The 17,821-nt window shown below is 43.1% G+C and overlaps 1 protein-coding gene across 1 annotated transcript in view; it reads left to right on the top strand.

Moving 5' to 3' along the window:
* The window catches only part of kcnh1a (potassium voltage-gated channel, subfamily H (eag-related), member 1a), a 254,487-nt gene that overhangs the window by 80,034 nt on the left and 156,632 nt on the right, over positions 1-17,821 (top strand). Inside the window, exon 9 of the mRNA XM_067988318.1 lies at positions 429-681. Within this exon, the coding sequence (XP_067844419.1) occupies positions 429-681 (253 nt within the window). The remainder of the gene's footprint in view (positions 1-428; positions 682-17,821) is intronic.

Raw genomic sequence — 17,821 nt, 5'->3', positions numbered from 1 at the left:
GACACTTTTTAACAAACAACAATTGATTTCTAGTAACTTGCATTGAATACACTTTAATATATACAGCAATGCTCAACTAATTGCATCATTGTTATATGATCCTTATAATTTTTTCTGACTCTTCCAATGATGTAGCAATACCAAATGTCCTATTCTCTATTATTTGGTAAATGAGCTTGAGAAGAATTGATGAGATTTTGCTAATATAGTTTATATTCACAAGTAAAGTAGCATTGAATAATATCAAAAATGCATGAACGGTTTTGTGCAGAAATAATTACTTATATATTACAGAAAAATATGTTCCATCTGGCTTGTATGCAAGATGCTTTCTGTATAGTGTATGAAATCTACAAAATGGTATAGTATACTTTTAATAAATTATGAAGCAAAAATTGATTTTTTAAAATTTGTGTGTTTCCCCTTAGGTTCTAGAAATTTGCCCTAAGGATATGCGAGCAGACATTTGTGTTCACTTAAATCGCAAAGTCTTCAAAGAGCACCCAGCATTTAGACTCGCAAGTGACGGCTGTCTACGAGCTCTGGCAATGGAGTTTCAGACCACCCATAGTGCTCCAGGAGATTTAATTTACCATGCAGGCGAAAGTGTGGACAACCTCTGCTTTGTGGTTTCTGGGTCCTTGGAAGTAATTCAAGATGACGAAGTTGTTGCTATCCTAGGTAAAACTTGAAAACATGCTTTATTGATTCATTTTACTTTTTGTGGATGATAGGCTGACATTTAGGTTACTTAGAGGTCAGACAGCTGGTAACTCATATGCTTTTAAGTATTAGTGGTACAATGCATTATGAAAACTATAAGCATCTAAAAATATCTAAAAGTATAATTGCTGGTTGGCTTGATTGTCAGTATGACAGCATACTACATAATGTACCAATGAAATTTGCATTGAACAAAAATACTTGCTCACGATATCATAGCCCGTCATTAGTATTTTCAAAACAAAACACTTAAGAGCTTAAATGCCATTGATCTAAAAAATGATGTAGGTTATACAATGAATGACTGTGTAAGTGACCTAAATAGGGTAAGTTTGAAACATGAGAAAAGAAAGAAAGAAAAACAGCAGTGGGAATGGGAACATTTCTGGGTACTTTAGGATAAATGACAAGATTCAAAAGCTTATTTCTGGCTCTGAGTTTGATGATCCATCTGTTTCATTCAGACTGAGCCAATAACTCATCAAATATAACATAAACATAGAGCTACTCAAACTACGAGGGTTTGTAATGTACAAATAACCGAACAAGTTTAAAGATAATTGAACGCTTTGAGGATTGCAGTAGCATTCTGCATAAGAGTCACTTTTTTGTTAACTGAAAATTTTGCAATAAAAATGCAATTTCAATTATTTATCATAAGTCAGTGGTCCTTATAATATTATGTGCGCTACATAGCATAAAACAGTGTTTCCTCAGACTTATTGTGAGGAATGCCATGGCAGACCAATTAGTATTTTATTCAGCTATATGACTTATGGCAAACTTTGGCTTCAAAATTAGCATCAATAGCAAGAAGGGGCTTTCTGATCATAAAGTCACAGCTGGTACTTTCCCAAGGTTACACCATGCAAATACCGTTACAAAAACTTCAAGTAATACCTGAAAAGGAAAGACTCTAGTGCTGGTTAAATCCAGAAAGACTGAGGAAGCTACTGCTTTTGCGACAAAGTGCATTTTGGACGCTGTCTAAAATCCACCCACAAATCCTTGGTGGCAACAGTTGAGAAGGAGGCTACATCAATGTTATTTAAAGGGATGCTCAGCTGCATTTGGGTAAGTCTCTGGTTAGACTGCTTGTGGACCTTTAGACCCAACTTTAGCTGTGTTGGCTGCTCTAGCTGAGTTGAAAAATTGTGGAGAGTTATTTTTGGAGCTGCAGGACAATTTCTGCCCAGACACTTGTGGACAAAGTTACTCTTCCAATGTGGGTGTGCTGTTCACTCTGCCACTGGGGCTGGAGGATGGAAAGGAGGAAGAGCAGCAAGTCAGAATGCAGAGACCTGCAACTGCTGGGAGAAGAGGGCATAGGAGAGAAAGATGCAGGTGTCCTTACACCAGAAAAATGTACAGGAACAGAACATTTTACCTCTAGTTAACTGAGCAGCAGTGTGTTCAGCGGCTCTGCTTCACCAGGCAGGCTATGACAGAGCTGTCACTTGTTGCAGCGCTAACTGCAGCCCTGCACCAGATCACATACGTCATTGCCTGTGGGTTTGAAGCTTACAGTAACCCTGAATTTCCATGCTTCAATGTCATTCTAGACTGCAACATGTGACATTAGCAACATCAGTCAATTAGCCGTGCATTGCTGCATCAAGCAGGTGACGGATGCGCTGTTTGTTAGCAAAACAAATTCATCACTTTCCCCATGGAGGTAGCAAAGCAGGAAAACAGAGCTCTGGGCTTCACGTGGATAGCAGGCTTTCCCCAGGTGCAGGGCAAAGCTTGACTGCACCCACACAACCTAGCGTGTTCCATGTCTAGAATCCGAGGTATACGTCAACAGGAAGGCTTTCCACTTACTTGTCATTCAGCTGGTGTGTGACGACAAGCAGCACATTATGTAGATCTGTGTCAGGTTTCATGGCAGTTGTCGTGATGCTTTTATTCTACGCCAGTTCTCAATTCCACGCCCCCCCCCCCCCCCCCCCAGACCATTGGGTGTCAGATCGGCTGTTTGGGGACAAGGGTCACACCCTGAGCATGTGGCTCATGACATCTGTCTGGAATCCAAGTACAGACATAGAGGAGTGCCACAATTGGAGCCATATCTCCATCAGAGTGCTGTTTGAGAAAACAATCGGCATCCTGAAACAGAGTTTCTGTTGCTTGGCTAGGGATGGAGGCATCCTATAGTATAATCCTGAGAGAGTTTCCAGATTCATTATGGTTTTCTGCATGCTCCATAACTTTGCCCTGCAGAGAGGGCAATCATTAGAGCCATCTGAGGAGGCAGAAATGGAGGAGCAGGAAGGACAGCACGATGCTGAAGATACGGAGGAAGAGCAAGGGTCACCACTCCTGCCATCCGTCAGAGCTTTACGGCAGCAAATCAGTAAAGAATGCTTTGGTTTATTCATCCCTCCCTCCAACACAAACAACCCAGTCCCTTTTAGCATCAGACACAATCCCTACACCCTCCAGATAAATGCCCTCAACTTCAACACCAGCATGGGTATTGCAATCACTTCACCAGGCATGGTCAAACAAACATCAATCCAAAGAAACTCTGCAATCTGGTTCCAAATGGTTCATTTTTCAATTAGGAACAAACAAGTTGAAAATTGAAGGTTGCACTTGTGCAAACCCCAGTGCCTGTCTTAAGTGCTCTTTTGCCTAATCTGGTGCCCCTACAAGGTGCTACTCCAGTGGCTAAACTTGGGAGGTGGAAGGCTGCTGATCATCTACTGAAGGCATTTGAGATGCCGTGGTGGGTGACCTTGAGGATCTCTGGCCTTAGCGGGCTGTAGACTCCGTGGCAGCCAGGACAGTCAGGACTGTCTGGCATCAACATGAGCGTTGGTTCAGAGTCTTGTGGGGAAGCAGGCATGTTGTCGGCCTGAGAGAGGACTACATGTGCCTCTCTCTTGGCACTTAATTGCATGGGTCAGCAGAGTCAGATAAATGGCAGCTTAAAGCAGCACTACTCAGGAGAGAGTTTAGCGGGAAGAGAAAAAGAGGGTAAGGTGGCTAAAAGTACTGTGGAGCATATCTTCCTGTTTAGTCAGTTGCGGTAGTCCTGACGCACCCTCTACCCATGAGTTCCAGTGCAGCCTCATCAAATGGGCACAGGACATGTAGGGATGGTGGGCCTCCTCCCGTCCTCATCTGCGCCTCTGGCAGCTATTTTGTGCCAGCTTGTTTGTAAGAAGAAAGGGAGTGTGTTACTGTGTGGCCTGATGAAAGATTGTGAAGATGTGCATGTCTTGGTGGAATAGTGTGGGTGGTGTGGGAAAGCTGCCAGAGGAATTGAGAAGTAAGGGGAGTAATTGTGAGGACAGTTGAAGATGCAGAGTGTGCAAGTAGCAGCAGAAGGAGGTTTAGTGAACTGTGCTGCTGTGATTGGAGGAGAGTGAGGGGAAGTGGGGGAGTGAAGGCTTGTGACTGCTAGGGCTACAGGTGGAGCAGGGCTAAGCAGAGAGTAAGAAGGATGTGACCAGGAGCCTTACCTTAGCAGCTATGGTCAGATCATTAAACCTCTTCCAACCAGGTCCTGGGCACACTGCCCATTGCATTAACCTGCTGTGCCAACTCTGACCACCGCTGCTGGGCTATTTGCCTTGGCGCTCATCTCCTGTAGCTGAAAAGAACTGCTTCACGAGGACATCCAGAGCAATGTCTGAAAGTTGGACGTCCTTGTAGAACTTCTCCTGGCCGCCATCTTCACTTTACAGCAATGATTCAAAACAGCCGAAGTGCACCTCCCCTTTAAGAGATGTTACTGCCTTAAAATGGCGTCACTGCCCCCCAATTTCCCTGCTGTTCCAATTAGTGAGCTGCCAATAAAGAAAGCGAGTAGCACTGGCAGCTCACCAATCATAATCAAATGAAGTACGAGCACCAGTTTGGCTCATGCCTCTCGTTGACGTCATCAGGGCGTGGATTGGCTGCTACGCCCATTTTGCAACTGTTTTTGGCGCCAGTTGAATTTCTCTGGCTATATTTTGAATCTGCATCTGACTTTTCATTTTTAAAATTATGTTTTCTAATGGATGTGATTGAAATGTTACAAAATGTAATAGCGCAGTTTAAAAAATTAATTTAAAGGTCAGGTTTCTGGCATACTTATATATTCATAAGGTTATTCATAACATTAATCCTGTGTAATTTAGATGTGCTTGCCTTTTGAATTCAAGCTAATTGTGATTATCTGATGCTTTAGAAAAATATATTGTTGAATAGATTTTAATATGAAGTAAAACAACCTAAATTGCATATTAATTAATTTTTTTGTGTGTGAAAATAAGCAGATTATTGTGGAAGTTAAAAGTTCAGCTCTCAATAATGGTTATTTGGACTATTATTATGTTATGCCCATTCCTCCTAATTTAAAGTTGCATTAGTTTTTTTTTGGTTTGTCCTGAGTAATATTTTGCGAAATCCAATTTTTTTTATTGAGTCTCATAATCTAGATTTAAAACTTTTTTCTTTCAAAGATATTTAATAACTACTTAAGAGAGTATCCAGGAACCTTTATAAATAGATTGTTGATCCCAAGGAGAATTCTAGCCTTGATTCTCTCGCAGCCACAATATTTGGAGCGATAGAAGTTTATAGCGCAGAAGGAGGCCATTTGGTCCATCATGTGCCTCCTAAAGCAATCCAAAACTAATCACATTGCTCTGTCCTCTTCTCATCTTCATATTCTCCAATCTGAAGATGCCATCGCCACACAGCAGGTGAGCTCCTTCAATGCAATTGTTCCTCCACTAATGCATGTACATTTCTAGTGGTTGTGGGCAGCCTTCTGGAAATACAAACAAGATATCTAGATATTAGAAATTGCCATAACATCTAGACAACCACTCAAGTGGCCAACCCTCCATATTTGAATTCACTATAGTGCAGAATGCATGTTGGTTCTAGTGATAATACAGTTAGGTAACACAGAGAAAGCTATTTTTGTGTCCCAATAAAAGTTTTTCATACAGTTTTCCCACACTGAAAGAGTGCATACAGAAGGTAAATGGTTGTCTCCAATGATTTAAATCAAAACTCCCTTAGGGTGCTATAGTTCAAAACTTTGGTTCGTGTCAAGCATAATGGGCTCTAATAGAAATATACGCAAAATCCTCCTGATACCAGCAACGTATCCCTCACTTTACTCGGGCGCAAAGGACCTGGTTTACTGCATTGACTCAGTTGGCAACCTTCTTCCATGCACCTCAACCTTCATAGCATGGTGGTCTTCTAAGAACATAAGAAATAGGTGCAGGAATAGGCCATATGTCCCCTCGCGCTTGCTCCGCCATTCAATAAGATCATGGCTGATCTACCTCAACTCCACTTTCTCACCCTATCCCCATACCCCTTGATTCCCTTAGTATCCAAAAATCTATCAATCTCATTCTTGAATGTACTCAACGACTGAGCATCCACAGCCATCTGGGGTAGAGAATTCCAAAGATTCACAACCCTCTGAGTGAAGAAATTTTTCCTCATCTTGGTCCTAAATGGTCCTTATCTTGAGCCTGTAACCCATGGTTCTACACTTTCCAGCCAGGGGAAACAGCCTCTCAGCTTCTACCCTGTCAAGCTCTCTACAAATTTTATACATTTCAATGAGATCACCTCTCATTCTTCTAAACTCCAGAGAATATAGGCCCATTCTACTCAATCTCTCCTCATAGGACAACCCTCTCATCCCAGGAATCAATCTAGTGAACCTTCGTTGCACCCCCTCTAAGGCAAGTAAATCCTTCCTTAGGTAAGAAGACCAAAACTACACTGTACTCCAGGTGTGGTCTCACCAGAGCCCTATATAATTGTAGCAAGACCTCCTTACTCTTATACTCCAACCCCCTTGCAATAAAGGCTAACATAACATTTACCTTCCTAATTGCTTGCTGTACCTGCATGTTAACTTCTGCCCCAAATAGGCCAGTTTCCTTTGCTGCACCTCTTGCAGCAGGAACTCCAAGGCATCATCATTAAATGAGTCCACATTTCTCCTCACACTCATTTCTTTTGCCAGCAAAGGTGTTTTTTTGGTCATCAATAATTATCCCCCCTTTAAGAGCTAGCAGCAGCCCTTTAGCAGCTACTTCCTGGCAAGACTTCCCACCCCCAGCCAATTGCAGTCCAATTAGGGGCAGAGACTAGCATCACAAAATTCAATGAGCCCAGCCCTTCCCATTGCCAGTGCGGACACATTCGTGCCATGGGCGAGCTTAGTGCTGATTTCTCTGCCCTTGCAAAATCAGGTTTTATAAGTAATTCAATTGTCATAGGACTAGCCCATGCAATTTCTCTCAAACTGAGTGTAAATTTCTATACAGGAATTGTAGATATTATCGATCCAGCTCCTGCTGCAATAATTACTGAGCACCCCCTGAGATTTTGCTGCCATGAGCTTATCGATTACAATCAAGGAATTGCTAACTAATGTGGCCAGACCAGGACATTTTAAATCTTGTACGCTTGACCTGTCAGTTGCAGCTAACCAACCAATCAAATTCAAAATATGGAAGAAGGAATGCTAATCAATTTGACAAAGCTTATGTAAGGTATGGTATATTTAGGCTGAAAGATGCAGTATTCTTACTGTGTGCAAATGTTCTAAATTCATTGTGCTGAAAAGTGAATAGACCCAGATACAAACAGTGAATGTTTAAGGATGTGAATGGAATGACAAATTTTAATAACTAACTTTTCATCTCTTAAAACTTAATTAAATCAATCATTAATGAGGTTTTTATTCAGATGAGTCAATAGATACATGACTGGACAACTGATGGTTTGATTAGTACTCAGGGAGTTAATATAGAGATATAGAGTTGTAGTACAATAGAAATAAACAATTACATAAGATTAGAAAGTCTGAGGTGGGAGTGCGAAGGATACAAATTATTCTACTGCATGCTGAATGTCTTTTCTAGTTTACAGAACACACATAATTTTTATCATAAAACCGTCATATGTTATTTTCACTTTGTTTTATTTGTTGGTGCAAAATACTACTGCAGTCGGTAAAGCACAAGTTTATACATTTATTAAGATTGTAAATTTGGCTTACATACACAACTTACATTCAGTGAAAAGACATTATGTGCGCTGGGATGGAACTACAGTCATTTTTAGGTAGATTTTTGAGATGTAACATGGTGGCAATGCCAGAGCCATCAGTAGGGTTATTACTTGTTGGAATCATTATACATTTTTGCTATATTATTAGATAATATGTTGATGTACCCATGTAGATGGTAGAAAGAAGCGCAGTTTGGTAAGCTGAGCGCATGCAGTATCTGGTGTAACTCAGACACACATCGGGTATTGGGCATTGTTTGTGAAAGATGAAGTTTCTATGGTAAGAGAGGATTCTATGTTCAGTATGATATGAGACAAAAGATTTATAAAGTGAGTGTTTTTCAGTTCAGGTCTTGGAGCTACACTGATTCAAAGAGTGTAATACTGTTTGTTACAGACACCAAACAGATGTTTAGAACTGTGGCAATTTTTTGCCATTTTGCACAGATTGGGAGTTGAAGCGCTAAGGCTACTTTGGGTGGTAAATATTTTATGCTCGTGAACTAAAAACACCAATTGAGCCACTTGTGCGCTGTTGGGGTAGATCCAGTTAAGTAAAACTGCATATTCTGAACAGTGGTGTACTTCACCTGTGCTGTAAGTCAGATTCAGACTAGATCCTAACACTGCTACACTAAAATTGATATGATTCAAATAATTTTTTTAAACTTCTGATTTAATTTGTAAAATTAATTTACTGTGCATGTCATACTGATGGACGTAGAGGAATTGCTCATTATTCCAGATGGTTTTCTCCTATATTTTTATGTGGTTTTATATGTAACAAATTCAGAGTACAGATATTAATACATTCCTCTGAATGGACATATTGAAAATGGATGCAAGTGCATCATTCGCACGAAGAAAATAATTTCTCTTGCATTGGCACAAGTCACGGCACCCTGTATATGAATGTATAAATGACAGTAGCACCTATAAAAATAAAAGAACGTCACATGTGACTGAACATTCCAGAGATAGTATCAGATGCACCCAGGAGCATGCACAGGCAAGATCCTGAAGATTTCAAATTAAAATATGAAATGGGTTTGAAAAACTGGCATGGCAGGGGTTTCAAGGGACCAATAAATAGTGCAGGTGCAGCAAATGTTCACATGTACTTTAAAACCAGTATACATCAGTATAGTTACTTTCACTGTAATCTCATGAAGTATATTTGTGGATAAATATAATGCTTATTTTTCTGTGCAATGTCATAATCCCTCAGTACTACACTGGAGTGTTAACCTGAATTATGTGCTCAAATCTGTGGAGTGGTCTTGAACCCACAACCTTCTGACCCAGAGTGTGCTACCAACTGAGTCAAGGCTGACACCATCATTATAACATGTAATTTGGAGATCTTGGTCTAAAAGCAGTCTTTTAATTTGAAATGATGTATTTTTGTAGTCATGGTAAATATATTAGGGTTGAAATTCCATGGGGATTCTACCAGTCATTTCTGCCTTTTCCATGGGGTTCTGCTGGCCTGCTGGAGCTATGTGGGAAACTGATAGAAGTCCACCAAATTTCACTGTCATTGTACTAAATGGTACAATGCGTCAGTTTTTTTATGCATTTGCTTGTGTCAGTGAAAATATACAGTCCCAGTTGAATAGGCTTAAATACTTAAGTTACCTATTATTGGTTTTTCCTACTGAGTTTTTGCTTTGCATTCTCTAGCTCAGCATGAATTTGAATATATTGTTTCTTGGAAATAGATCCTCTCCTGCTGTTTCTGGAATTGCTAATTATCTTCTCGAAGGATGAAAACAAGATTGGCATGATAATGAACTAGTGTAATTGGCTTAGTCAATACTTTTTCCACATAAAATCCAGTGCTGGATATGTCAGCCCACGATATCCAAACTATCCAGTATATTCAAATCAGCTCAAATCTGCTTCAAGTAATTTCCGTGGAAAATTTTGGCTCTCAGTCAGGCAGTGATACTTAGTGCAGAGCAGCAGAATTTGTGTTTTAAAACCTGATTTCTCAGTGTTTTTCTCCTTCATTTTAATTCTGTAGAAAACTGGAGATAAGCTGGATCTTGCTGACTGATGCTTGTTGACTGATGCTGTAGGAAATATCTTGGGTGCACAGAATAAACCAGATATCTGTTACTAAAATATATTTAAAAAGCAACAATAAACAAATGTCAAATCAAAAATGTAAATTTACCCACATTTTCTACCCAGAAAACAAGTTTATTACTTGTGTGTAAAAAAATACTGTAGATGCTGGTAATCTGAAACAAAAACAGAAAACACTAGAAACATTCAGCAGGTCAGGCAGCATTTGTGGATAGAACAGACAAGACGTTTTGGATATGGACTCTTCATCAGAACTGGAGGAAATTACAGATAAGCAGCTTTTAGAAAGGAACAAAACAAGGGGAAAGGGAAAAGACAATACACAAATATGCAGGAAAATAAATAAAATGACCTGTAAAGTGCTTAAGTGAAGAACAGGGGAGGGCAGAGGTGATATTAGGGTTAGATAATAGAAGGCATAATGAGAGAAAAATGAGTTAAAGGAAAAGTTGTTCAATGTGAGACGTTGTTGAGCAAGGCGGAGGAGGGTGATTATGTCTGGGGACTGGTTGGGTTGCTGTTACAAATGAAGTAGAGGGTTCGCAGGCCGTCCTGGTGAAATATGGAGGTGTAGAGGGACTTTATGCCCGTGGTGAAAAGGAAATGGTTAAGGCCAGAAAATTTGTTAAAGTGGCAGAGAGTATCAGAAGAGTTGCAGATGTAGATGGGGGGGGAAAAATAAGGGTTGAGATAGGTGGAAATAAGTTTGGTGGGACAGGAGCAGGCTGAAATGATTGATCTACTGGGACAGTCTTATTTGTGGATCTTGGGGGAAAAAGTAGAAGAATATATAACAATAACATATATATATATGTATATAAGAAAACAGATACATGGGGCATGATTTTAGCACCCGCTATCGGGTGCGTTCCTGGCGGGGGGGCTCCGAAAATCGGAGAATCCCGGAGTGGGTCGGGAGCCCGACTCCAACCCGCCCACTTCCGAGTTCCCCACTGAAGCGCCGGCATGCGCGCGCAGCCCCCGCTGGTGGGAATCCCGCAGGCAATTAAAGCCAGCGGGATGCCACTTGAAGCTATTTACTTTGCTTGTTCAGGTCATTAACTGACCTGATTAAGGGATTATGTGAGGAGAGGTTTCATTTTAAAGCAAACTGGGACTGTTTCCCACACTGGGGGAAACACTCCCAGTTCAAATGGACCTGTTGCAGCTGTCAGCCTGTGGCAGCTGCAAAGGTCCATTTGACAGGTGGTGGGGGGAGACCCTCACTCATTGCAGGAGGCCACTCTGTCACTTGGGACAAAGTTTGGCCTCCACCACCCTCCTCCTGACAATCAAAGTCACCAACTTGCACACTTACCCCGGGGTCCAGAGACATGTACCTACCTTGCGGACCCCCTCAGACGTACATCTTCCGGATGAGGGCCGCCGTAGCTGCAGTCATGACCTCCTCGGAGGGCGAACAGCATCACCAGCCTCACCAGCCTCGCCATCCACGCCGTCCACCTCTGACATGTGGAGCTCCACAACAGAGTGCTGTGACACATCCACCTGTACAGCAGGAGGGAGGGCTACCGCAGAGAGAGATGCGTCGCAGAGGGCATTACCCTCGCCACAGGGTCCACAGACCGAGGCTCAGCTTCCTGGTCCTCTCTGAGCAGCAGTGCACACGGAGGCTCAGAGTCACTCGACATGTAGCCGTGGACATCTGCAGCCTCCTTCATGCCAATCTGCTCCTGGCTGGCCCGAACACCATCTTCTTACCTGTCGCTGTCAAAGTCACCACTGCCCTCAACAACTTCTCCTCCGCATCCTTCCAGGGTGCAACCGGGGACATCGCCGACGTCTCTCAGCCGTCTGCACAAAAGAGCCCTGCAAATACACCGACACCCACTCTGCAGTGACACAATGGGTGGCATCAGTTGTGGGTCTTCATAGTGATCCTCAGGAAAGGGCATTATTGCACAAACCAGACAAGATTCGCGAAGACATGGCAGTAGTGGTGCCAATATGATATGTAATGTGAGTTGGTCAGAAATTCAATATAAGTAACAACCATGACAAACCCTCAAACACCCTTGTGCATCCCCTTCATGCTCACGACACGTTTGCCTTACACTGCCTACTGCACATATGTGATGCATGCCCTGTGGCTGCAGCACAGGTAGTGGTAGGTTGAGTGAGGCTGACCGTGAAAGAGATGCACGAGAGGGTGAGTATGAGATAGAGCCATGAGATTGTATGAGAATTGGGTTGAGTGGTAGTGGCGGGATGAGTACTGGCGAGGTGAGTAAGTGCAGGTAAGATGAGGATGAGGTTTGAGTGGGTATGAGGGGTGATGTAACAGAGTAGTGTTGGCAGTGCAGAAGGAGATGTGGGGTGGGGGCGGTGATGTGGCAGACGGAGTGTAGGGGAAAGAGTAAGTGTACTCACCTTGGCTGACCTACTGAGGTCATTGGAGCGCCTCCTGCACTGTATGCAGGTGGGCGATATGTTGGTGGTGCAGGTGACCTCCTCTGCCACCTCGAGCCAGGCCTTCCTGGTGGCAGAGGCAGGCCGCTTCCCCCCGCCCGCCGGGGGGAAGATCTCTGTCCTCTCCCTCCTCCTCACCCCGTGTATTGATACCTGGAGTGAGGCATCATTAAACTGGGAGCAGCCTTCCCCCTGGGCTGCTCCATGCTGTAATTTTTTCTATTTGTTGCAGCATCTGTCAGTGAAGGACTGCCCCTTTAAATAGAGCTCCTCCAGCTGACAGATTTTACTGTGCATGCGCAGCCCGCCTGACGCGCAGATCAGCAGTGGGGAACCCGGAGGACAAGGTAAGTGGATCCAATTGGGCTACGATCGCGCGGGTGGCTGATTCATTTCACCGGGCGCGTTACCCACGCGCCCGATAGCCCCCCCTGCCGAGAACCCGCAGCCCTGGTAACATCGGGCCCATGGGAGCTGTTTTATCATCCTGCAATATTTCTTGCATGGCTGCATCAATTTTTGTAAGCTACTGTTATGATAAAAGTTAATTACTAATGCAAGAGACCATGGACTAATTTTCCATCTTTACTGCAGTATCTGAGAGAGCGGATCACCCGCCCGTTATAGAATATGCCCAATTTCCATTCCACTGATTTTAATGGAATGATTTTTTTGTAAGAGTTTGCAGATGTAATTGGTGTAACTGTTTCTTTTTAATGAAGTCATTTACCAACAAAGAGCATGCATTTTTATTTTCTTTCCAATTGCATCTCTAAGTCACCTTTGCTGTTGAGAGAGCAAGTAGGTGGTTGCTCCCAGGCCAGTGGCCCAGTTATGCTGGCCATTGGAAAGCTTGTACGTATGTCCTGGGGACAACACATCCATCTGATTACCTCTGCCTCTGCAGAGCAGTATGATGTCCCCCTGTGCAGTGCCACTCATGACTACGGTCAGAACATGTGGAGTCAGGGGACAAGTTGCAGAATGGATAGCAAGCTGACTACAAAACAGAAAACGGACAGCAGGGATTAAAGATAGTTACTCAGTCTGGAAAAAGATGGGAAGTGGTCTTCCACAAGAACCGATGCTGGAGCCACTGTTGTTTACCATTTACATAAATGATTTGGACTCAGGAATCAGCAGTACAATTTCAAACTTTGCGGATGACACCAAATTGCGGGAGGTATAGTTAATACCAAGGAGCACTATGACAGGAAGGCATTAATAAACTCGCTGAATGGGTGTGTAATTGGCAAATGAATTTCAATATAGATAAGTATGAGGTGGTACATTTTGGTAGGAAGAATAAGGAGGCCACATAATCCTTGGAAAATAAGAGCCTAAATGGGGTTGAGGAACAGAGAGATCTGAGGGTACAGATACAGAAATCAATAAAAGTAGTGACACAGGTTAAAAAGGCCATAAAACAAGCAAACAAAGCACTGGGGTTCATTTCTAGAGGGATAGAATTGAAAAGCAGCGAAGTTATGTTAAACTTGTGTAGAAACTTGTTTCGACTACACTTGGAGTACTGTGAACAGTTCTGGTCTCCATATTATAAAAAGGATATAGAGGCATTGAAGAAGGTGCAAAAAAGATTTACTAGGTTGATACCAGAACTGAGAGTTTATACCTATCAGGAAAAATTGAGGAGGTTGGGGCTTTTTTCTCTGGAAAAGAGAAGACAGAGAGGTGACCTGATAGAGGTCTTTAAGATTATGAAAGGGTTTGATAGGGTAGACGTAGTGAAGGTGTTTCCACTTGCGGGGGAGACCAGAACTGGGGGCCATAAATATAAGATAGTCACTAATAAATCCAATAGAGAATTCAGGAGAAACTTCTTTACCTAGAGAATGGTAAGAATGTGGAACTCACTATCACAAGGAGTAATTGAGGCGACTAGCATTGATGTATTTAAGGGGAAGCTAGATAAACGCATGAGGGAGAAAGAAATGGAAGGCTATGTTGATGGGGTTAGATGAAGAAGGGTGGAAGGAGGCTCGAGTGGAGCAAAAACACCGGCATGGACCTGTTGGACCGAATGGCCTGTTTCTGTGCCTGTGCTGCACATCCTATGCAATCCAAGTAATATTAAGAGCTTTGTGGAGTGGGTAACTAAGGCTCTGCTCTCACACTATTTTCTGCTTTGTGCTGATAGTCCAAAATGTAGCACCACTTCACAACCCTTTGCAAATATAAATAAAACATTTTCAATGTTGCATTTTGATGAACCATATTACCATGCTTTAATGTTATTCCTTGTCTAGTATGTATGAATGGACAAATTATCAAAGAGTTAAGGGTTCTAGGGGGTGAATTACATATCAGATTTATACTATTGTACAAAAAATTATTATCAGATCTGTTTATATGAATTGACATCTATCAGTATTGTGTGATATTGTGACTCATTGGGGGGAATTTTAATCCCTCAGGATGGATGTCCGTGTGTGTTGAGGGGGGGGAGTTAATATTTAAAAAATCAGAAACCCGACCCCATACCGCCTCCACTTCCGGTTTTAACGGAGGCAGGTTGTGGGGTGGGCGACTAACCTGCTCTCGAAAGGCGGGTCAGTTATTTAAATATGTTAATGAGGCTGCGTGCCTCAAATTTTACTGGAGTTTTACTTTTAATGGCTGTGGGCCAGGTTTCGCAGGGCTCGGGAAACCCAGCAGCTGAAGGGAGGCAAGAACAGCTGGATCCAGCAGGTAAGTGCCTTTCCAGCACTGCTTGTTGGCCAGGAGGTGTGGGAGTGCTTCCTCCCGGCCCCCCAGGCTAACCTGCTTCCTGCCCCTCAATTCGCGACACCCCCCCACCCCGACCCTCCCGACTCACGATCTCTCCTTCCCTCCCTCCCGCTATGATCTTCCCCCCAACCACTATGATCTCCCCCTCTGACTTTCGATCTCCCCCCACCCCTCCCCCGGCCTCCATGATATCCTCTCCCCCTTGCCCTAGCCTCCACGATCTCTCCCTCCTCTCCGCTCCCTGGCTGTGGCCTACCAACACAGGCCTTCCCGCCCTACAGCCAGCCAGCTTCTCAATCTGGTTGTCGGCCGGGAAACGGAGACATTTTTAAAAAATGAGGTCCTGCTGTTAAATTCGGCAGGACCTCCACGTTACCTGCATTTCCGGGTTTCCTGACCGCTTTGACTCCCACCCACCACCCCCCCCAACTCCTGCTTCCTCCCTGCTTCCCCATAAATATTCAGAATTCTTAATAAGAAAAGAATATCTGATTAATTATTAGTGATCATCATAAATGTTATATAGATTAATGTGTGGGATATATGATTAATGTAATGATTGTAACCAACTTAAGTGTGTGCAAAGAAATGATGCATAATATAGAGAAATAGTGATACACAAAAAATATAATGAGCAGCTGAAGTTATCCTACTGCCCAGAGGGTCTGCTGTCATATTAAAAAAAACTATGTTCCAAGCCTTGTCACATACATTCTGTCACTGCGATTCCATTCTCAGTATGACCTTCCAGTATAGTCATTATTCAGTTACAGCTTTTTTCCCTTTTCTGTTCATCACACTTTCTACATGGATGTAGCTTCTTTTTTTCTGTTAACCCAACCATTTGGTTTTGATGTTCCATCTGTATGAAACACTAATTTTCTTTCATTCAATGTATGACATTTGACTTGTCTTTCTAACTGTACTGTTCTGAACAATGACAGTCTATTAAATAGTATTTGTGAATATTTTTTGGCTCAGGATTGACACTAGAGCTGTCATTTTTTAGTGTGCACCACTAAAAAACAGCAACTGTTTTGCAGAGCACTGGCTGAGCAGATTAAGTAGTTCCTTAATGTGGCAATCTGGGATCACTATGGTGAGACTTTAACACTATTATACCGGAAGACAACAAGATTTTTCTGCTTGCAGTGGGGCAGCAACAGGGCCGGGGGGATCCTCCTTCCGACCCTCTGACTCCGCCGTAAGCCTGACCTAGTTTCCTGTGTCGGGGGTCTTTAGCCTTGCAGGGAGGTCGTCTGATGCGAGGCACGCCACTAAGAGAGAGCCTGCAGCTGCAAGGGAATAAATTCCTGGTGCTGCTGTAGTAGGATTGCTACTGCAGCGCCAGAAAAGGCGGCTGGGAATTTAAAAGGATAGAAGAACCCAAAGAGGAGAAGGGTAAATGCTTTTAGACCTCAGCTAAGACTGACATCTTAGAAAATGAGGCTGGTTCTGGGAAGTGGCAGAAAGGGGGTAGACAGGAGGGAAAAGGGCCAGGTAGCCAGGCTTTGCGCACCCCACCATTGGCATTTGCATGCAGTGGATGGGAAAGGGGCACTTGGTGTGGGCGTTGTGGGGTTGGGGGGAGGGAAATTCAGCCCATGTTCAGTTCGTTGAATATATACTGATTATGGACTGGAACTGCTCTGGTTATACTTGATGAGCTCAGTGGGGCAGATGCACATCAAACTACTGTGTTGCGTTCCTTGCCTTTACATTTCAATATGGACGAACTATTTTTAAAGAATTTCTTCAATGCAGTTGGACAGCTTCTGACCATGGACAGGATGCAGCACTTGTGATGTGCCATTTGAGAAGACAGGAAGTAGGAAAGAAAGTAGGGTATTTGTCATAGATTCTTCTGTCAGATTGTATTGGTATGTGTCTATTGAATTGGTGCTGTCATGAATTTAACTCCAAAGGTTGGTTGCCTAAATATCATTTCCAAATTGGCACCCACAGCAGGAGATCAACAGTACCTCTGGAGAAATGTTGTAGACATAGAAACATAGAAACATAGAAAATAAGAGCAGGAGTAGGCCATTCGGCTCTTTGAGCCTGCTCCGCCATTCAATATGATTATGGTTGATCGACCATCTCAATACCATATTCCCGCTCTCTCCCCATACTCCTTGATGTCTTTTGTGTCTAGAACTTGGCCGCCACAGCCTTCTGTGGTAGAGAATTCCACAGGTTCACCACCCACTGAGTGAAGAAATTTCTCCTCATCTCAGTCCTAAATGTCCTACCCTGTATCCTGAGACTGTGACCCCTTGTTCTGGACCTCCAACCAGGGGAAACATCCTCACTACATCCAGTCTGTCTAGCCCTGTCAGAATTTTATATGTTTCAATGAGATCCCCTCTCACTCTTTTAAACTCGAGTGAATACAGGCCGAGTCAACCCAACCTCTCCTCATATGACAGTCCTGCCATCCCAGGAATCAGTCTGGTGAACCTTTGCTGCACTCCCTCTATGGCAAGTATATCCTTTCTTAGGTAAGGAGACCAAAACTGCACACAGTACTCTAGGTGTGGCCTCACCAAGGCCCTGTATAACTGCAGTAAGACATCCTTGCTTCTATACTCAAATCCTCTTGCAATGAAGGCCAACATACAATTTGCCTTCCTAACTGCTTGTTGCACGTGCATGTTTGCTTTCAGTGACTGGTGTACAAGGACACCCAGGTCCCTTTGTGTATCAACATTCCCCAATCTATCACCATTTAAATAATATTCTGCCTTTCTGTTTTTCCTTCTGAAGTGGATAACTTCACATT

This window comes from Heptranchias perlo, chromosome 8 (assembly GCF_035084215.1).
Source record: "Heptranchias perlo isolate sHepPer1 chromosome 8, sHepPer1.hap1, whole genome shotgun sequence".
Taxonomy (NCBI): domain Eukaryota; kingdom Metazoa; phylum Chordata; class Chondrichthyes; order Hexanchiformes; family Hexanchidae; genus Heptranchias; species Heptranchias perlo.
Note: the sequence above shows the minus strand (reverse complement) of the source record. Positions and strands in the feature narration are given on the sequence as shown.